Source organism: Amborella trichopoda, chromosome 3 (assembly GCF_054954075.1).
Source record: "Amborella trichopoda isolate Santa Cruz 75 chromosome 3, AtrichopodaSantaCruz75HAP2 v2.0, whole genome shotgun sequence".
In the NCBI taxonomy this organism is placed as follows: Eukaryota; Viridiplantae; Streptophyta; class Magnoliopsida; order Amborellales; family Amborellaceae; genus Amborella; species Amborella trichopoda.
Genome location: NC_142338.1, coordinates 4,254,733 through 4,278,026, shown reverse-complemented (window position 1 = coordinate 4,278,026; position 23,294 = coordinate 4,254,733). Strand labels below are relative to the sequence as shown.

Below are 23,294 nucleotides of genomic sequence, written 5' to 3'. Positions count from 1 at the left end.
TACAAGAGAATTATTTATAAGTGAAGAAAATTAGTTTTTTTTTTTCTTCTTTACATTTTGTTGATAAGCAAGAGTGACAAGAGGCGACCATACATAAGGGGACCAAGTTGGGCTATAGCTGCTTTGCTAAACGGGTGGAGGGAAAAAGTTGTCCTATACCATGCTCTACATGAGCATAGAAAATCTATGGTTAATGATCAATGATCATCCAATCAACTGATGGACGACGATCGAAAGGCAGTGGACCTTTTAATCATATCATGTCATCCTCTCCTAGATCCATCTCTCTACATGACCGTCCATTCATGATATGTGACAGGTCACCACTTAATCATAGATTTGCTCTGGTCGTGCAACATACCATACTCTTAATCGTTTTCATCAAGAAAATCTACAAGTGCTTTATAAAGATTAATTGTGACTATTTTATACTAAAGATAAATAATCTCATCGTATTTTTTTTTTTTGAAAAAGCATCTCCATACCCTTTATTTTTAAGTTTTACATCTCAATAGACCCAAGTTTCAAAACCTATCTTGGATCATAAAAATTCTACTTTTAACCTTCTGCGCTAACTTTATTCCCTTTAAACTTATTTTTTTACCCCAAACAAAAATAAAAAAGATATATTATTTCTAAACACCTTCATCTCTCTCTTCATATGATTTTCCCTTAAATCTATCTCTCTACCTATTTTCCCACTCTATCTTCCCCGTGTCTCTCACCCTCTCTCTCCCCCTCTCTCTCCCGTTAGAGACACCAAGAGGATGAATGTTAAAAAGAGGGAAATTTACAGAGAATATATCACGTAGAGAGAAGAAAAATTTAAATGAGCATATCTTTTTTATATTTGTTAAAGCTAAAAAAATAGTGAGTAAAATTAATCAAGAAATTAAGAGATACATTTTGAATATTTGAATCTATTGAGATATAAAAACTAAAAATAAGAGGTACAAAGATATTTCCCTTTTTTTTTCTTTTATAAAAGCTTGCCTTTCAGTAGTTAAAAATACTTAAGTTTATATATATATATATATATATATATATATATATATATATATATATAACTCAAGCCATGAATTTCCACTGTACCGATACAACAATGCAAGTATGCATCAACAGCCCGCTCAGTGGGAAACATTTGTCCCTCTCATTTTCGACTCACAATGTGAAGCAAACCCGAACCACCCACCCAACTTTGCTATTAACATGGTTCCACTACTAAGGGAGAGACCCAGATCTCATGCACAAGAGGATCTGGACCGTCCACCCATCCTGCAAATTTGACGCCACAAAAGAGTGAGAGCAAAATGCCCACCTCATCAATAAAAGATCTAAACCTCCAAGGGAAAAAAAAAAAGGCCTAGAGAATGCGCCTGAAGACGCATTTTAAGAAAAACTAAAAATTGGGAGGCTTCGCAACAGCAAACTCTTCAATGAGGGCTCTAACAAGACTCGGCTATAGAAAGAGCCTAAAGACACAAACAGGGTGATGGAGGTCCAAGAACTTGGGGGCTCCTTCCAATGCTGAGATATAAATGTCTTCTCGGGGCTCCTCGCTTACACCGCTCTGTGCTGCATATTCTAGTGCCATCTCATAATCAACCTGGATTAAACCATATGGGTATTATGAAAAGATGTTCAAATTCAAGTTCATTTATTTTTTAAAATATGAGAAGCACCACCCATTTTCAATTTTTCTTTCTAAAAATGTCCACGAAGTTATGCTGTCATAAATCTAAACAGAACCAGCCCCTTGTACTTGTAGGCAGCTTAGTTTTAAATGATAAAAATTCTTGCTCAGGAAGCAAGGTAGTTTACTCTGAGGAATTTAAAGATTATGGTTTTCCCTAGAGGAAAATCCAATTGATTATTATATTTAATGATAATATATATATATATATATATATATATATATATATATATATTTTTTTTTTTTTTTTCTTTACATTTAAGTCGATATAATCTTGTTTGTAAAAGCGGTAAAAGGAAAAAACAAGGGAAAGGGCAGCTTCTCATGATATTTTGGACATTCTCTTTCTTAACAGTATTGCAAGAACAAAAAATGGTGACATCTATTCGCATGCTATATTTTTGCTTGAATCAAATAAGAAAACTTTTTTCAATATATAACATTTTTATTACTATTAGTTATTCAAAGAAGCAACTTGGTTTTCAAATATTACGCATTCCATGTATCACTCAAAACAAGACAAAAAAATTAAAAATAATATATAGACAAAAGGTTTACCTGTTCCACATAATGAGTGAGCTTTTCCTTAATTATTGGCTCTGTGATCTCCCGACAAGACACCTTGTTAAGGATCTCTTCCTCCTTTTCATTGTATTGCCTCTGCTTTGAGTCCCGACTCTTAGCTATTTCTTTCATAACACCATATATTGCCCTAGAAGCATCGGGAATGTATCTAAAAGAGGCCAAAAATGTCATAAAAAATAATCAATGGGCCAAAAAGAACAAGATCAATTGACATGGTGATCACAAAAAAGTCCTATGAAGGAAAAGGAAATGTAAAACATGATAACATACACAAAATGTCTACAAGGGTCAAATGACGCTAAAGTAGAGAAAAGAGATGCTACGAGGGGCTGAAGCACGATTGCAATAAAGGGAATATTAGGATCATAAAACTGTTTCAAATGCTGGAAGTTTGTATGGCCATGATTGAAAATATGGGGATATTCCATAAAACTTCAGTGCGCTTTTGTGTTTTCCCTTAATTTAAAAATCTTTCATCAAGCTCGTAAAGTAATCAGTAGGAATCTCCATTGCGATTACTCATTCTCAGCAGAGATTGCAATGGGGCAGTATACTGAGAGAGGACTTACCTGGTCAAATTTCGCTTTCTTTCCAGTCGTTCACGAGCTTGAAGTTTTTTCACTATCTTTGTCTTCAACTGGATACAACATTGTTGAATGGAAGTCTGGATTACAACAAAATCAATAGTCGCGAAAAATCAATTCCATGACCAATCAATTTTTTGGGAATATGTAAAGAGGCAACCATTTATAGCACAGCAGTTTCACCTTTACAGCGGAAACAATTTCATTTATATCAGCACCAATGTATTCCTTTCCAGTTCCTTTGAAGGGTATTTTTGTACTAACAATGCTAACAAAAACACCGATCTTATCTTGGCTTTGGTTTATCTTGTAGCAACTCCAGCTGTCCAAGAAAAGTGGTTTAGTGAATTAAGAATTGTGACTGCATATTAGTTCATGAAATGAGAGTTTCATTAATATTTTCCTCATTTCTCACTTGATCTTTGCGGCAGTCCTGGTCACAACATCAGCTCCTTGCTCGAAAAGAAGTGGAATACGATTAGCAAAACGAAATATGTTCAAACCCTGAATTTGCAAAAAAAATACAAACTAAATCAGCTGGCCTGACAAATGCAGAAATTTTTTTCAAACCTTGAATATGCATAGAAACCCAAAAATGAATTGGTTGGCTTGACAATGTACAAAAACAGAAAAAGATACCGATAAATAGAACCTCAAGAAGTTTCATAACAGGGAGATATTTTACTTCGTTATTTGATCCTATAGAGCCTTAAATCATTCAGGGTTCAGCCCAACCTTATACTAGGCGGTCTAATTGTTATCAAATGTGGCCGCCTAACGCAGCCCTGGGCGCATCACCACCACCAGCATATGCAGGAATTTGCAATGCAGCCACATCGCATCAAGGCTATCGCCTGCCTATGTGGCCCTGCTTGTGGGCGAAAATTTTGCCCAACAAGTGGGGGAAAAATTGTTATTTCCTCCCCGGAAAGGGAAATAACCCCCTCAAAAGCCCTTACAACCAAATGTCCATGGTTTTAAGGGGATCAAAATTAAAAAAAGAAAGAAAGAAAGAAACAAAAGATTTTTATGCTTCCAAATATTTTGAAAAATAATGGGGGCTTGCTCTTGAATGTTTGGTCGATTGTTTGATATTGTTTTGGGACTCATTTTGAAGGCAAGTAAACGAAGGATTCCAAGGCATAGGATATTAAACCGGATTCCAAGGCATAGGATATTAAACCCTAGAAATCAAAATTTCTTGCAATTTTGGAGCTAGGACTTGAGAGTTGAGAGTTAATTGGAAGTTGAAACTCATCTGATTAGAACTTGAGAGTTGTCAAATTGACTTATTGAACTTCAATATATTTATTATTTTTTACATTTTATATGTTATGAACTTTTGGTCTTTGGAGTTTGAAAATGATGTTCAGGTTGTGGTTGTGCAGTTGTGGTCTTGAACTTGTGATTGTGAAGTGTTTTGGTCTTTGGATGTTATGTTAAATTGTTATTGTCATTACTTTAGGATGAAATGGATTACTTGATGTTACATGTAACACAACAAACTCTGTTACTCTTTATTAGACTATTAGGCTATCATGTGACTCATATTAGAGAAAAATAGTAAATTAATATTTGAATTTCTACTATTGCAATAATAAAAAAAATTAGTATTTTCCATGCATTCTTATATTTTTTATGAATTTTCTAATTTTTTTAATTTCTTGACCACATCGCATATCCAGCATCGGAACCCCAACCGCATCAAGGCCGAATCCCACATTTGATAACCTTGGGTGGTCCACCAGTTTTAGCGAACTTTTTTTTTTGTAAACTTCATCGTATAGTATGTCATAGGTAAGAACCAAAATTACAAGAGGTATGGTGACCTCGCAGGGTCACTCTATACAATCCCAATTAGGGACGAAATAAACAAAAGGTGTAAAGGGAAAAAAGCACTCAGTGGGGCATAGAAGGATTGGTGGCCCTTAGTCCCCAAAGGGGAGCAGGAGCTGGTCCCATCCTTAGCCAACCGATCAGTATCTGAGTTGGCTTCTCTATACATGTGGCGCTACGTAATCATGAAGGCACAGGTTAAATGCAAAATTTCCTCAAAGATATCATCAAGACGCCATGGTCAAGATGAGCGATTAGAAGCCCAAGAGATAATATTCTTGACATCTCCCTCCACTATTAGGTCGTGACTCCAAGAGATTTCACAAGTGCGAAGATGCTCCAATAGGGCAAGAGCCTCAGCAAGAGTAGAGTCTGTAACTCCAATAGGACGGGAAAAGGACAACAAGGTGCACCCATCACTAGCACGGAAGAGACCCCCGAAGCCTGAGGGTCCTGGATTGCCAAGGGAGCAACCATCAAAATTGAGCTTGAAGGCTCCCCTATCCGGTGGTCTCCACATAGAGGGCCTTGAGATTCTTGGGTAGCCAAGGCACAGCAAATTCGACCAATTACTGTGAAAATCAGTGAACGATGAGTGTGTGATTGATGGCCCAGAAAGCCACTAAACTCCCGACTTTCTCTGCCAACTGCGCAGCCATGGATCTTACTCCCCTAAAAATTTTTTGGTTTCTTTCAATCCACAGTACCCAGATAGTGGCTGAGATCGAAGCTTTCCACAGGAGCCTTCCCGCCTTAGGCCAAGGAGCGAGGAGGTTAGCTTGAAAAAGGTAGGGCACTGATCTCAGGATGACCCATGCCCAATCAAACAGTTTCAGGATGCCTCTCCATACTGCTCTAGAGAAGTCGGAGTGTAGAAGAGGATGACTGTTTGACATCCTCCATACAAAGTACACATTTATTGGGGGTTTGCATCCCCCTCCTTTGAAGTTGATCAACTGTTAATAATCTATCGTGCTGTGGATTCCAACAAAGCACCTGGATCCTAGGAGGTATAAAGGGTTCCAAGCTTTTGAGGCTATATAACAGCTATGGCCAAAGGAGTTGGAGGGGGTGGTGAAAGTGTGATAGGAGGAGGAGACCGAGAACAAACCTGAGGGACTAGGGGCCCAGATAATCCTATTGGCTCCAGATGGCGAGAGGAATACAGATTGAATTCTGCTGGCCAAAGAGCTAAAGTCTTCAAGCTCATGGTCGAAAAAAGATCTCCTAATATTAGGTGACCACGATTGAATATTTTCAGAGACACTGAAATTGTCGGCCACCGAAGGCAAGAGCATCATGGGCAATAAGAAAGAGGTTGGGATACTGTTCCCTGAGAGGCATATGGCCACACCAAATGCCTGTCCAAACTTTCACCCTTGTCCCTTCTCGTGGACGGAAATGCACATATTGTAGAAAGAAATCTCGGCTTCGAAGGACAGACCTCCAGAAACCGGTTTTAGCCAAGTTTTATAGTCTTTTTTTTTTTTTGAGAAATGTTGACTGCCAAGTTTTATAGTCTTGGAAGATGATTATGACTTATAAAAATGTTAATATATTTACATATAAGACTTAAATATGTCAGTATTTGTATTTCACAACTACATGAGGTGGTCCACCTTAGTAAGGGTGCAAGTACAACTACATGAGGTGGTCCACCAGTTTACCCAAGTTTTAAAGTTTTTAGAAAAGGATATTGACCTATAAAATGTTGACATATTATACATATAAATAAACTCAGATATGTATACATGTATGTACGTGTGTGTGTAAGAGAGGGAGGAAGACTCGTGTATTTATGTTGTGTGCTCACACACATGCACGCACGCAGAGAGAGAGAGAGACAGAGATCAGATTATCAATACCCTATCAGCTTTGGTGTGGTTGGCAAATGGCAAATGTTCAATCCACAGGCATCATTCGTCAGTTCCCATCCAACTTGTTCATACAGTATTAGCAGAAATTTCTAGTATGAAAACATTGTGGTGCCACAAGTTGAGGCAGGGGATAAAGTTAGGGACTGCTTTGAGAGACAGAGGAGTAGGGTATTGCTCAAGTTTAGAAAGGATTTGAATGATGGCAATGTAGAGGAGTTGTGCCATCTACTAACGTAGTTTTCACTTTCCACCTAAATGTGGAGGCTCATAGGAAGACTTGGCACAAGGTTAAGGGACAATCAAGTCCTTTAATCAAGCACCTATTGGTGGTGTAGCGATCATAAAATTTCCCTAGGCTTTTTTGGTTTCAAGGGCTCCAAATCTACCCTGTGTTCTACTATGGACTTAATCCTGGAAATATCAACCATATTTATATCGCAGCCTTGTTCTCCCCACCATGTTTGTTGCATCTGAAGGATAAGGAAATAATTGATCATCTAATCATCCACAGGATATTCCGCTTAGAATACTCAGAGAATCCTCTTGACTGGTTTGGCATATCTTGGATTTTGCTTGAATCCCTTGTTGGTTTCACCAGGGGATGGATTTGTGGGCATTCCTTGCTGAAGGAAGGGTTGTTTAGAAGACTAAAGAAATTGTCTGGTGAATTTGGAAAGCAAGATAACAAGTTTCTCAGAGATATTTTTACCTCTATAGATGAAAATATTAAAGTAATTTCCTATATCAGCATCATCATCATCCGAACCTTATCCCAACTATTTGGGGTTGGCTATATGAATTTTGTTATGCCGTTCATAGGTTCAGGATTCATGAAAAAATGTGGTAAAATTTTACGTTGGCTGCTATACCTAATACAACCCTCCTCCTTTACCCCAGCTTGGGACCGGCATGACAGGATTGGGATCGGCCATGGCAGAGTTAAAGTAATTTCCTATATCTAAGACTGAAATGCTGGAATAAATGTGATACATGTGTGCATGTATGTGTGAGGACAACTGAAAAATATATATTTTCACTTGTGAGGAAAATGTGATAACCACCCAACAAACATTGCAAACATGAAGGCCAACCTAGAAGAGTGCATCAGACATCTCTAAAAATAATATACATTTTCATCTAACAAACCCAGCTAACCATTTCCAAAAATAAAAATACCAAAAGGCAAGGTACCAGTGCTTTAGATGCAAATCATGGGCAGTAAAATGAATCATATTATGCAACAAAGAACTCATATTGTGCAACAAAGAACCTACTTGCTTAACATCTTTCCCACCCAGGCTTACTCCTGCTTCAATAAGAAATGGATGACCTTCAAACACTTGAGGGCTGCATGGGAAGGGACATGAAAATCAACCACATGGCAACAAACGCCAATAATGCAGTCTAGTAAAACAAATACCATACAAAATAAACCACGTTTTCTTATTGTAAAAAGGGGCCAAGTTATAAAAATGTAGAGAATGGTAAGAACCATCAAAAGTTAGAAAACAATAATACAGTATCTTCAAACTTATCACAAACTGTTTCCAATACCTAAAATGTTAAATTGGATTCTCAGAGGCTAGAGGAAATCAAGATCAAACATAAAGACCACGACCTTCCAGCATAGGTTGCAACCATGTCAGGGTGCAACTCCTTGATGATCCCCAGACGAAGATTGTACTCTCCTGCAGGACTAAGACACTGTGATTGTTATTAGTACTATGCCAGTCCATTAAATTCAAAATAGTTACAATAGTCATAACAAGTAGTCCTCACATCACCACTGGGATCAGCAAATTTAGCCTGACGGAACAATTGATGAATACGAACTACTTGCTGAGATGAGAGGGATTTCACAGCCATTTTAGGGCTGAAATCTGAACCCATTTCTCCTGTAAAGTAGCAAGAGAATCTGAAAGCTTCAAAATGATGAGTAATTCTCAAGTGAGCATTCTAAGCAGCCTGAAATTCTGAAGAGGGTGACTCTTTTTAATAATATTCATTTTAGAGAGATATTGGTCCATAAGAAATAAGAGCACTATGTAACGGCATTTCAGTGGAAACTTTATTTAACAATCAAGAAATTGTAAAATGAAAATGAAACACCAGGTAATAATCATTACCAATTAGACGCTCTGCATAAGATTTACGAATGTTCACAAATTCGTGCTGGAGGAATTGCAACAGATTTTGCTTGGAAGTCTCTGCAATAAGGCGTTTGATAAGTAGTAAATCCACAGCAGATGGGTGGTGCTTTGTTTCTACAGGAACCGGAGGCATTACATCTGTTCTTCGAGCAAAATGTATAGTGACATTTTTACTGCAGTATAATTATAACCATAAGCAAATGCCCTTGGATTGGATGGATCCCATGTATGGTTAAGAATGACAAATCATTATGAAATCAGAATAGAATGAAAACCATCGCAAATCTAAAAAAAGTAAGAAAACTCACTCTGCCATGTCTGAAATGAGTTTAAAAAGAAACTGTGCATAGGGAGTGATTACAGCCATCTGACGCATATAATGTAGAATCTTTGACTGAAACATACGAAGGAAAAAGAATAAAAAAGATTATATGAAGATCTACATGGTACTCGTACAAGTTTCAAAAGTAAACATTTTTAATCACAAAAATAGCAAACTAATGAGTTTTGCATATAAAAACTTGATTGTCATTTTTCTTCATAACGGATCTTGATGGTCTATTTCATTCCAAAATGAAGTCATTTTTATTCCCCACCAATAGTCAAGAGTTACCAATAATTGCATAGATCAACACAATAGGCTTCTTAGAAATTCTCAATCATGGTAAAGAAGTGAAAGCACAATGCCACAAGTCAGGGAAAGACCCAAAGAAGTCATAGAAAATTGAAGTATTAGTCCAAATGATAACTTATTAAGTAGTCAGGTTTGCTTCTATAATGAACTGAATAGTATTGAAAAAATTTAAGTTTCAGTCCAACTACCACTTACTCTATATGTGGTCCAGTTCCCTTCTATGATGACCTGAATTTCTGCTCCATGCCATTCTTCCTTGTTCTCCCGCTTCTCATGTATATGAACATGAGGAATATTCCTGAATGGTTAAGAGAAGTTAGTAAGTTACAATCTGTAGATCAGCTTTCTATGAATTAGGAGACTTCAAAGAGAGAACCCATTTGCAAATTAATAATGAGTTGACAACGCTACTGTTTCTTCTAGTAGGTTTTTTATCAGAAAATTGGGAAAAAATTGAATGTGTTGTCAAAGGCACACCTATGAATATCAATATCCAGCCTGCAGAATGACACATAATTCTGGCCTCTCATTGATGACAAAATTTCAATAGGAAGCCCTGTACTCATCTTGGACCAAATCAATGCCTGCATAAGACCATATTAGTCAAATGTCAAAGATGAGAACTAAATGACATCACCTTAGCATAGATATTGCCTCTACATTAAACTTGTTTTTATATCATTCTCACAAATCTGCAGCCAGGGAGATGTCTAATACAGTATTTGACCTGTCACAGATTGACATGACCTTTTCTGGAGTTCTGCAAAAACTCACCTAAATATAAGATATTCAATGATACATTGTCACAAAGAAACCACAAATGAGACGAAGGAATATGCAAAGAATCACTTTTTTCCACCCAGAACATTGTATTCACATATGGTACCAAAGCCAATCCTAACCCCCCTCACCTACAAATAACCATAAAGGTATAATTTAAGCATTTCGAAGGTTGACAATGGAAAGTTTGGCGCCAGGTTTTTCTTTGGAGATATTCAGCATTTTTTTACTTTTGGAATACAAATTTCAATTTTCTGTGAAGTAAATCTGAGACTTAATTCATCATGCCCCCATCTCTTTACATCCTTGGGAGAAGATACCCCCACAAGTGTAACCATGAATATTCTTGATAATAATGCAACAATTAAAAAAAACCAACTCGTAATAATATATACTCCTTAGGAAGTCAATAGTATAATTCAAGTATAGAATTAACCAAAGCAGATGCACAATGATTGCACGAGAGCTGGTGCGTCTTATAACAATATCTTTTCATGGAAAATATGTAAACTTTTACCAAAGATTAGAAATACAAAAGAAAAAGTCATAAAAAGTAAATTTCAGGCCTACCATTTTTGCCCCAAGCCCAAACTTTCCACGTGTTTGTTTTAGACCATATTTTGTCCCAGAGAGTACTGTACAGGTGAACAACAATTAGAATCCATATTTTAGTCAACCAGCAGAAGGAATTCCTATTACGAGTTGAAGCAAGTGGCGACTAACAAGTCCAACAACCATGGGATGCAATTCTTTTTCCATAATGAAGGTATATCATTGTCTGAAGGAAACATTATGATGACAACGAACCTCTTCCAAACATATTTGGTATGTCCTCATGCGGCATGCCTTTCCCATTGTCCTGCACAATAGTTCACCAATGTGAATAATTCATACAATCACGAGATTCTATATAATCCAAATATTTAATTGTTGAACAAATACATATTCCCATCTTTTCAATAGGGATTATACTTGCATTATTAGTTTTTCTTTCTTTTCAACAGAGATATAATTCTTTCTTTCACACTGATACATATTTCCTTTATGTTCAACAGATACATGTTTTGTTTCTTTTCTACAGGATTAAACTTGCATTATTAATTAACCCAACTTAAAAGAGCAAGTATGACTTGACATTTTTATCCAAAGAACAAAGAGGAAATTAAAAAGATAGAATAACAGGCACCAAGCAAACCCAAAACAAAATGATAGAATAAAAACAGAAGACAAATCCTTTCGAAATGTAAGCATCTACTATTAGCCTAACACTTAGATAGTGATAGACAATTAGGATAATACCTAAGTTCAAATAAATGAAAGTTGTGAAAGAGTAGACAGTAAAGTGAGTGATGGGCCTAGTTGTTTAGGGAGAGCAGTAGCTTGGGAGGCGTTGCATGGATCTTGATTCCATGTTGGGTAGAAGAGCACAGAAGGCCTGTTACCATTCATTTTGAGTTTTGACATCATTACCAATGAATTTATAAAGCTTAAATGCAAATGTCCATATTTGTGTGCAAGTGGATAGATACATACAAAGGGATGTATGTCAACTAGTAGAGGCATCTGACTTTTTATGTATAAATGCATAAAATACTACATAAACTGATAACATTTTCATACATAATACCTACTAGACCTAAATTGGCACATATATTTAAACTTCATCTATTAGGAGAAACAAACTTTAACACATGTCCACGTGTCCCTCAATATACATGCTTGTAAATATGTATGTATATATATATATATGGAAGATACTACAAAACGCCTATAGACGAAAATGAACAGTGATTTCGCCTACCCTCATAACCATCCAAACTTCATCTCACGGTCACAATTGTCCAGTAGTGTTTTATTTTTCTTTTTCTTTTTTTACCAATTGGAATGATCTGAAATTTGGAGCGTGTGTACATCTTAGATGGGCGTACCTAATAAAAATATAAAAAAAATAATTCGCAAAATATAAATTGATCAAAATACCCCTGTAAATTTATATTTTACAAATTATTGTTTTTCATATTTTTATTAGGTGAGCCGCACTAAGTATACACACACTCCAAATTTCAACTAATTTGAATTTGTAGAAACAAAATAAAAATTGAAACACTACCGGACAAGGATGGTGGTGAGGGTAGGCAAAATCACTGTTCATTTTTGCCTATAGGCATTGGGAAGAGTTTTCCAACATATATATATATATATATATATAGAGCATGGTACGAATTTTGAACTATTAAATGATTTCGGCTGTACTATTAAATGATTTCGAATGTATTAAATGATTCAGCTGAGATTGGTATGTGTGACTGTTTTTGGAAGGAAGTTCCTGAATAAATCCCTGATCAGCTGAGATTGGTCACCAACAATTAAATGAACTATTAAATGTACCATGTTGTTTACATTCGTACCAACCGAAATCATTTAATAGTTCAGCCGAAATTTATTTCCGAATTCATTTTATTCCGAAATCATTTAAATCATTTAATAGTTCAACCGAAATCATTTAATAGTTCAGCCGAAATCATTTAATAGATTCAGCCGAAATCCTTTTATTAAATAAGATTTTCAGAATCTTATTTAATAGTTCAGCCGAAATCTGTATACACTAGGAGAATTATCAGCCAAAATCTGTGCTGAAGGTTTGACTTTATGTACAGATTTAAAACTTCGGAGACAGTTAGAGAAACAGAGAATAACGTGGAGAAAGGAGTTAGGAGATTTATGCGAACAGTTTGGATATAATACCCTACCCCCTTCAAAGCCTTTCATAAAGAAAAACATGAAAAATTTAGAACGAAAAAATTTAAACATTCTTTAAAAACAAAAGAAAAATTTTCCAAAAAATTCTTAAAAGATGAAACCTCTGATTCTTCTGATTCAGAAGATGAAATATTAATTGGAGAAATAAATGATGAGGATATCATTATCAGCAATTCTGATTCAGACTCTGGTGATGAAAATAACCCAAAAGAAGAAAATTGCCAATATAATGGATATGCATAGATTAAACATCAATACCCTTACAAAAGAAGAAGATCTGATTATAGACCTTATCGATAAAATATCTGATTCAGAGGCTAAAAGAGAAGCCTTAGTTCAATACATCAATATGTCTAAAACCCCATTGGGAAAAACCAAGTCTTCTCTTGTCCCATCAAAAGAAGATTATAGTTTCCAGAACATCCTTAAAAAGGTACAAAATAAAACACAGATAGAAGAAGAACCTTCAATATCTGAGCTAAAATATGAAATCAACGAGGTTAGAAATGAGTTGATAGCTCTGAAAGCAAGGGTTCAAATATTGGAATTAACCCAAAACCCTATTAACGAAGGAATTGAAGAAGAATACATAGAAAGAGAATTTGATAATCTAATAACTGAATATAATATTCCTCTACCACCCGAGGTTGAAGATACCCTTCCTAAACCTGAAACCTCCAAAGCTGGTATGAATGTGATAGAAAAGGACCAGGATTGTAAATATGCAAACTTAATAGACAAAATAATAACTGAAAAATGGTTTACTAAAATCAAAATTGTGGTTCAAAAGGAACACAGTTTCCAAACTACTGCCTTGATAGATTCAGGAGCTGATCTAAATTGCATTAATGAAGGATTAGTACCAACTAAATACTTAAGCAAGACTACCCAAATTCTTAATACTGCCGATGGTAGCAAAATGCTAATTAATTATAAATTATCAGATGCTGCAGTATGCAATAATGATGTTTGTTTCATGTTCCCCTTCATAATGGTCAAATGTTTAAGTCAAGCTGTTATTCTAGGGACTCCCTTCTTAAACATGCTCTATCCAATTAAAATTGATGACACAGGGATAGAAGCTAGTATTGAAGGACATAAGGTTAAATTCACCTTTATTGTAAGCCTAAAATTCATGGAATCAATAACATTAAAAATAAGATTTCTTCTAACGAAAAATTTCTTTATTATCTGAAAGAAGAAATAAAATACAAAAATGTGGAAGAAAAATTCTCTTCCTGATATTCAAAATAAAGTTAAATCTCTGAAAATAGATATGGAAAGAAATATATGTGCTGATATCCCCAATGCTTTTTGGGACATAAAGCAAGATATAGTTGAACTTCCCTATGAACCAGATTTTCGAGAGGGACAAATTCCGACTAAGGCAAGACCTATTCAAATGAACAATAGGTTACTCGAAATCTGTAAAAAAAAAATAAAAGAATTATTGGACAAAAAGCTTATCAGAAAAAATTCATCACCCTGGAGCTATGCAGCCTTTTATGTGGAAAAGACCACCGAGATAGAAAGAGGGCTCCAAGATTGGTTATAAATTATAAACCACTCAACAAAGTTTTAAGATGGATCAGATATCCAATCCCAAACAAAAGAGATCTCTTAGATAGACTAGCAAACGCTTGTATATTTTCAAAATTTGATCTTAAATCAGGCTACTGGCAAATCCAGATTGCCGAAAAGATAAATATAAAACTGCTTTTAATGTTCCATTTAGATAATTTGAATGGAACGTTATGCCTTTCGGATTAAAAAATGTACCATCCGAATTTCAAAATATCATAAATGAAATTTTTAATCCTTATACCAAATTCATGATTGTTTATATTGATGATGTACTTGTTTTCTCATAATCAATTAATCAACATTGGAAACATTTAAGTACATTTGTAAAAGCAATAAAAAATGTTGGCTTAGTAGTTTCTGCAAGAAAAATAAATCTATGCCAAACAAAATAAGGTTTTTAGGACACAATATTTTCCAAGGAAGAATCATTCCCATTGATAGAGCAATAGAATTCGCATCTAAATTTCCAGATCTGATTACGGGAAAAACTGAATTACAGAGATTCCTTGGTTGTTTAAATTATATTTCGGACTTTTATAAAGATTTGGCCGTAGATGCAAAACCTTTATTCCAGAGATTGAAAAAGAATCCTCCAGAATGAACCCAAGAACATACCAAGGCAGTCAAAAAAATTAAAACAAAAGCTAAAGAATTACTATGCTTAGCCCTATCAAGTCCAACAACGTTTAAAATAGTAGAGACAGACGCCTTAGAACAAGGACTTGGTGCTGTTTTAAAGCAAAAAATGAATAATCAAGAGCAACTGATCCGGTTTACCTCTAAAACCTGGAACCCAGCTCAACAAAACTATTCAACAGTGAAAAAAGAGATACTTGCTATTGTCCATGCTGTCACAAAATTCAAAGTGACCTGCTTAATCAAGCATTCCTCATAAGAACCGACTGTAAAGCAGCCAAGGACATCCTTCAGAAAGATGTAAAAAATCTTGTTTCAAAGCAAACTTTTGCAAGAGGGCAAGGTATTCTCTATGCCTTTGAATTTACTATTTAACATATTAATGGTAGCACCAATTATTTGCCCGACTTTTTGACACGAGAGTTTTTGTAGGGAGGGCAGAAGGAGCCAACAAAAGAGGATGATGGAAATAATCCCTAGTCCACGATCATCCCTGGCATCACCATTAACACCAAATGCTCTAATAAGAAGGCAAATACAAGAAATTGATTTATCTCCCCTTCAAACACCAATAAGCACTCAAACTCCTAGTGCTAAAACCATATATTTAGAGACAGCATATATTCCTCCTATGATTATAGAAAATGATCATCAGTTAAAAAATCCAACTGAGATAGCTGCCATATACCTCAGGAAAAATACAATCTCAGGCCAGAAAGATACTGTAGCCAAAAAAATACAATCTCAGGCCAAAAAGATACTATAGCCAAAAAAATACAATCTCAAGCCAGAAAGATTATCAAAAAACCATATTTTTTTGTATCAGAAATACTGAGATTGTATTTTTTGGTATCAGAAATCTTTTCTGGTAGTTTAAGCCAAAAAACCATAATCTTTCTCCTTTATATATATATATATATATATATATATATATATATATATATATATATGGGTTATGTTAGGGTGCTCACACCATAGAGTAATTTATCATTATACTAAATAAATTTTGGACACTTATATACCCTTGTTTTGAACATGGAGTATTTTTTCATAAGGTTATTTTTTGTCATTAGAAGGGGTGTGACATCATCTACATGGCGTGTGACATCACTCACAGGGAGAACACATTACCAATGAATTTATAAAGCTTAAATGCAAATGTCCATAGTTGTGTGCAAGTGGATAGATGCATACAAAGGGATGTATGTCAACTAGTAGAGACATCTGACTTTTTATGTATAAATGCATAAAATACTACATAAACTGATAACATTTTCATACATAAAACCTACTAGACCTAAATTGGCACATATATTTAAACTTCATCTATTAGGAGAAACAAACTTTAACACATGTCCATGTGTCCCTCAATATACATGCTTGTACATATGTATGTATATATATATATATATATATATATATATGGAAGATACTACAAAACGCCTATAGGTGAAAATAAACAGTGATTTCGCCTACCCTCATAACCATCCAAACTTCATCGCACGGTCACAATTGTCGAGTAGTGTTTCATTTTTCATTTTTTTTTTAACTAATCGGAATGATCTGAAATATGGAGTGTGTATACATCTTAGTGGGCCGCACCTAATAAAAATATGAAAAAAATAATTCGTAAAATATAAATTGACCAAAATACCCCGAAAATTTACAGGGTTATTTTGGTGAATTTATACTTTACGAATTATTGTTTTTCATATTTTTATTAGGTGCGCCTTACTAAGATGTACACACACTCCAAATTTCAAGTAATTTGGATTTGTAGAAGCAAAATAAAAATTGAAACACTATCGGACAACTATGACCGTGCGATGATGTTTGGATGGTGGTGAGGGTAGGCAAGATCACTGTTTATTTTTGCCTATAGGAGTTTTCCTATATATATATATATATATATATATATATATGGGTTATGTTAGGGTGCTCACACTATAAAGTAATTTATCATTGTACTAAATAAATTTTGGACACTTATATACCCTTGTTTTGAACATGGAGCATTTTTTCATAATATTTTTGGTCATTAAGAGGGGTGTGACATCATCTACATGAGGTGTGACATCACTCACAGGGAGCACACTAGTGGCATTTAATGCTCAATGCGGGTGATGTCACACCCCATGTAGATGACGTCACACCCCTCCTAATGACCAAAAACACCCCTATTAAAAAAAATCTCTATATACTAAACAAGGGTATAACGGTGTCCAAAATTTGTTGAGTACAATGATAAATTACTCTATGGTGTGAGCACCCTAACATAACCCTGTATATATATATATATGGAAGCATCTACGCAACGCCTATGGGAAAAAATGAACAGTATTTTTGCCCATAGGCTCATCACCGTCCGAAAAAATCGAGAGGCGTGCGTTTTTTGACCGCCATGAACCTAGTATGTCCGTGACGGTACAAGGTCCATGGCGATCAAAAATTCATGTGAAGCCGCAACGGAGGGTGCGTTGTCTGTTGCGGGTTTGTTCGATAAACCGCCACAGACATAACAAGTCCGTGGCAGTGGCAAAACATTGTTGTATTTTGCCTATAGGAGTTTTTTAGGTTATATACATATATATATATATATATATATATATGTGTATATATATATATATATATATACACACACACACACACATGCACTTAAGCATGTATGCATGATTTTGCATGCACGTAAAAGGCAAGAACAGCAAAATTGCAGACCAATGAATTGTTGATGGCCCCAATTTTCATGGGCAAGGATATATATTGAAGGAGATCAGCAAAACTGGAAATTGACCACTCAAGATCATACATATTTATTTCACAATTTTGAGAAACTGCATTGCTTTCCATGCATGATCATCTAAATTAAAATTTAGCTAAACAAGTAGCCAAAACAAACAGTCCAATACTTGATTGTCGTATACCTTACAGATAAAACTATGCATGCACATCTGTAGATTGTAAATTCAAGAAAATAGTACAAAAGAATCTTTCCTCACCATGGCTTCAAAAGCAAAAAAGATATGTATTACATACTTTACAAGTCACCCTGAAAAATGAAGCATCGCCCCGACTTTTGGTGCTCTTTGAAGTTTCTTTTATCTTCTTTCCATGAGCAATATTCTTTGCTTGAATCTCCTGATCTCGAGCTTCCTTCGCAAGACGTTTCTAGAAAAAACATAAAAAGGGAGCACGAAGCTATCACTGTTTTTTCATAAATGCATGTCATGTCATTTTAAGAAGGCAACTGCATACTGCTATAAGGAAAATTAATTGAATTCTATACATGAACGCCATAAAACAGATACATTATAAGCCCTCCTAGACAGCACAAGTTAGCATAAAATTGCTTTCACTGCACCATTGCAAGTCATGAGTATATCTGAGACGAAATTGGAAACACAACCTTGTTTCTCACGAATCTAGACGAAACAAGTCAAACAACCAAATAATTAATAATTAGGTATAGAATAGCTTCCTAATGTGAGCCATTGCAAGAGATCCCACAACCAAGATAAAAAATGTTTTATGCTCATACAAACACAAATGACCTCTTAAAACATGTTTATGAGTGGCCTCTAATTAAATGGAAAAGTAAAACTACAAATTCAGAGTAGGTTTGTATCTGACGTCTGTATTCAACCACAACCCCAGAGTCGGTTCCATCAGATAAGTGCAAAGGAAAACTATATAACCAAATCATGCATCCCATATTCTAGCATAAATCATTTATCCTATATTCTAGCATAAATATTACAAGCACAAAGCAAACCTTCAATAGGTCATGCATGCAAAACATTAGAGTGTATAGAACTAAATAAATTATCAAGTCCAAATGAGAAAAGTCCAATCAGGTGCCTCAGTCAGCAGTCGGCACTAAATTCAATTATGGCAGTTATATTGACAGAAAAATGATCAACTCATCCCATCCAGCATTAAGATATAGACAAGAGGCAGAAATGTACCTCTCGGGCCTTAACAGTTTCGAAATCATCATACAGCTCTTCATCGACACGTTCACGGTCGATAAGCCCAATCATGGCATTAAACTTGGTTTTACTGATCTCTTCACTGAAATATCAAGCCAAACAAGGTCATAATTTGAGAGTTGTTAGCCATATGAACAGAGTAGAGCGTAAAATAAAATGAAACAATGTAATATTTGACAAAAAAAACTAAGCATGAAATATAATGAAATCCTTGTGCATCAGTGTTTCTTTTTATAGGTACCCTCATGCATTAGCTCTCAAATTGGCCACAAAAGGGGGAAAATATACCAGGATGTCATATACATGAAGAACCCTTTCTTGTTTGTGGAAGAAAATCAACAAAAAATCAACAAATAGAAGATAAAACTAAATTGCATCCACCAATGTTTTTGTATAGAAAAGATGATCCCCGTTGGCAAAATTCTTGTGGATCATGGCCGTGAAGAGGTACCTATATCTTTAAATTTATAGCAATGCCTTTCATCCCCCACAAAACAATATCAGAGGTACCTATATCTTTAAATTTACAGCCAATGCATTTCATCCCCCAAGATTATCACAGACTAACCTTGATGCTCCAAACACTGTACATCCAGAAAGTAATAGTACAAGTATGAGCTATAAACTTTTTCAACTGATTCAAACATGACAAGGGAAACTTTAAGAAAAAACATAAAATATATTCAGATAATAAACAAAGCAAAGCACCCAACATAAGCTGTAAAAACCATTCCTGTGATAAAATCACCCTATACAATTTTACGAGAGGGGAAAGGGGAATTCAAGAAAGGATAGTAATCAATTTTCTTGATGACACATTAATTAGAGAAAATTTAAAAAGACTAAATTCTTCTGACAATATAGGAAAATCCCAACAAAATTATTATGGATCTAAAATCAAATGTTATGTCCAAATAAAGATAGAAATTTCAGTGTACTCACATTGTAATTTCAATCCATGGAAGCTCAGATATGGACTCTGCTGAGTCAAGAGAATTTTCTACAAGTTCTCTAACTGTTGTATATAAAGACTTCCCTGGCTGCAATCCATACCATAAGAAAGTTATAAGTCCTTAATTTGGATAACACTTCTATTTTAAATAGAATATGCTAGCGTGATGTACATAAGCATTCACACACGCATATGCATATATGTGTGGGCATGCTTGTGGGCCATAAACAATTTAGTTCTTGAATGAACCGATAGTATTTGTTGGAAGGGTTGGTTGATTCATAATTATGAATCTCCCATTATGATGAACCTCAATTATATTGTTTCAATTTAAAATAAAAACTTGGAAAACTCCACTTCTCATGAAACATGGCTTTTACATATTGACCGCATTATCGAGATGAAAAGGATACTTATCAAAAAAATATACACAATGATATTCAGAATCTGCAATGCAGAATAGAACTAAGCCTCTACACTATTAAGATAAAATTCAATTTCCAGTCCAAGTTCACCAATAAGAATAGCTCAGTCAGAAGAATTGCCAAAAAAATCCTCACTTGTCTTGTTTCCAAACCTTTGATTTGAAAATAGGAGAAATTAATTCATTTAAAAACTCTCCCATGAGGCACTTTGATATTCACGCATGGCTTGCATAAGGTAGAGGAGAAGTATCATCATAACTCATCATAAAGGATTACAATCCAAATTAAAAGCAATATACGGCATTACTGGGTAGCTCCAAATAAAATAGTTCAGTTCGGCCCTTTAATTTCCATCTAATGCTACTAATCAGTAATCCAAATTTGAGAAGGAAAAAAAACATAACAGCCAAAAGTCACAAACTTAAAAAAATTATTGCTAACTTGGTAGAGAGAAAAATCAGGCCAACGTGATCAAGGTAACAAGCAACTGAGAAAAGCACATAGAAAGCTTATGGCATCTCTTTTCGAGTAAAATAAAGCTTACATTGTCAAATCCGGCAATGTTTTTGTTTTCTGCAAAGAACTCAGCTGGAGATTCTGCAATAAACAATAAAAGTACAGAATCGAGTTAAAACCAGCGCACAAATGATCCAATTCAATCACATGATTATAATTTTCAGAGAATAGAGGAATAATAGGCTCACTCTGTTTCAGTACTGAGCTTTTAGGGTTTTGAGAGCTCGTTCCCTTTCGCTTTTTGGAGCTCTTCTGCAGCTCTGGACTACCATTAGACTCCATTAGAAGCTGATCAATCAGAAGTGAGAGAAAAAGTTGAGATGGAAACCTAAAATCTAGAATGTAAAAATAGTGTAGACAAAACACACAGTGATTTTTTAAAGATCAAACCCTAGTGGTCAAATGCAGAAAATATATACAAAGTCTCAAGGTATGACTTGATTTTATGATCTCTCTATACAGCCTCTGTACTTGATTTGTTAAGACACTTTCGAGATGTCATATTTGTTGGAGGAGGCGAGGTTAGTGTGACACAATGTTTAAAAAACCGGATCAGAGTGGCAGTCGTCCACCCCCAATTCCGATTTGGATCGGCAATCTGGATCATTCTCAAATCATTTAGATCGATTACCAAAAAAAAAAAAACAAAATGTCATTAACATGAAGATTTAGGGCAAACGTTTTATGCTTCCCTACAACATAAAACTTATATACTTCCTCTTATCCAACCGTCCATTCTAAATGAAGGGCTAAGATTGCGTCAATCACAATGTCATGTCCCTACACTATTTTATTTTTAATGTTTTTCTATAAATTATTTTGGCACCAAATTTTGGATGTTCAATCATCTATTAAACTTACACTATCGAAAAAATATTAAACAAATATTTTCAATAAAATAAAATAACCAAAATACCTCTAAAAAATTCAAGAGGTATTTTGATCATTATATTTTATCGATAAGTTATTTTTAATATTTTTTATACGTGTGCCCCAGTGAGAATATGACAGATACTAAATTTCATATTCATACAATTTGTATAAAAAACTAACTAAAAATAAAATACTTTGAGACATCGGATCTAATATCAAATGGTGAGTGGCTCTCTTGATCAAAATTGGACAGCTAGATAGTAAGGGAAGCATAGATCTTCTATGTTGTACGGGAAGTATAGAAACCTTTCCCCAAGGTTTATAGGATGGGGATTCATGGGACCACAAAAAGCGTTAGATAAGATTAAAAAAAAAAAGTAAAAAGAGGTGTTTTAGGGTGGAACCTAAGACACATATAATTCCAAAATTGGTTTGGTCCTAAAGATTCTGCATTCTAACGGCGACTCGAATCGAAAATCATTAAAATTTAAAACATTGGTGTAACAACTAGGTCTTACGGCAAAAAGTAAAGTCATACCTCAAAATTCTATTATAACTATATAATTTCTAATACTAAAACTTTTTATGATGACCTAAAAATCTATTTAGGTCCTTGATTGTAAAATTTGAAGGATTTTGATATAGTGCACAATTAATAGATATGTAAGTAGTTGAAATGAACGATTCCAATAATTTGTTACAATATACATTGTTTAAGAAAAACCATTTATCTTTTATACATAGATATCACAATCATTCACACTTATTAGATGTTAAATTGGATGGCTTGAGATGAGTTAAGAAGATATTTTTTAAAATTTTTTTAACTTTGTGTCTATTCACTAACAATTTTAGAATCATTTATTTTGAAATTAAAGGAACAAAAATGATTGTGACCTTATGTATAAAAGATAAATGATCACTTTGTAGACGATCCCATATTTATTTGATAATTCCTTATGACTAAACTTTAAGTTCTTCATTTTGTAAGAAGCATGCCATCAAAAAATTCAGGGCATGCAAACTGTGATGATTGGAGCACAGTATGGCCATAAGGACCATCACCGATAAGCTTAACTCTGATGATTGGAGAGTGGCTCCACCAAATATATAAAGTACCTCACAAATCTGCCGTCCATCCTAGTAGAGAAACGGTGATAACACAATAAACATACTATGATACTGACCAAATGTATTACTCGTAGGCACAATGGACCTGGATAATATCTGCATCCTTTTGTCCTTTCTCATTGTATCTCTCCTCTCTCTCGCTCCACTTTTCTCCGCACATGAAGGAAGCACTCATCGTTTTATTTTTTCATGCGAATTTCTCTCTGAATCAGGGAAATGGCGGGCACTTGCTGTTTTTTAAGCGGAAATAGAGCGATTTGTACGGCCTCTGGTTCAATGTTCTCCAATTTCA

At 34.8% G+C, this 23,294-nt stretch overlaps 1 protein-coding gene across 13 annotated transcripts; it reads right to left on the bottom strand.

Moving 5' to 3' along the window:
* Nucleotides 1-1,127: 1,127 nt before the first annotated feature.
* On the bottom strand, nucleotides 1,128-21,513 carry TOP6B (topoisomerase 6 subunit B). 13 transcript variants are annotated; one of them, XR_016052754.1, is made up of 20 exons: nucleotides 21,418-21,513; nucleotides 21,187-21,286; nucleotides 21,027-21,079; nucleotides 20,048-20,145; nucleotides 19,082-19,187; nucleotides 18,153-18,284; nucleotides 10,947-10,998; nucleotides 10,710-10,774; nucleotides 9,837-9,943; nucleotides 9,555-9,657; nucleotides 9,034-9,119; nucleotides 8,702-8,898; nucleotides 8,355-8,470; nucleotides 8,130-8,279; nucleotides 7,850-7,922; nucleotides 3,278-3,366; nucleotides 3,046-3,184; nucleotides 2,848-2,942; nucleotides 2,252-2,426; nucleotides 1,128-1,606 (listed from the first exon to the last, which is right to left on the bottom strand). XR_016052754.1 is itself a non-coding variant. In XM_020670806.2 (20 exons), the coding sequence occupies exons 2-20, from the start codon at nucleotides 21,278-21,280 to the stop codon at nucleotides 1,460-1,462; spliced, it is 2,040 nt and encodes a 679-aa protein (XP_020526465.1). In that variant the 5' UTR covers nucleotides 21,281-21,286; nucleotides 21,418-21,513; the 3' UTR covers nucleotides 1,128-1,459. The 13 variants fall into 13 exon arrangements, 7 of the variants coding, with proteins under 7 accessions (XP_020526465.1, XP_088719042.1, XP_088719043.1 ...); XR_016052753.1 differs by having other exon boundaries at nucleotides 8,355-8,497; nucleotides 21,389-21,481; XR_016052758.1 differs by having other exon boundaries at nucleotides 8,355-8,490; nucleotides 21,389-21,481.
* Nucleotides 21,514-23,294: the final 1,781 nt, after the last annotated feature.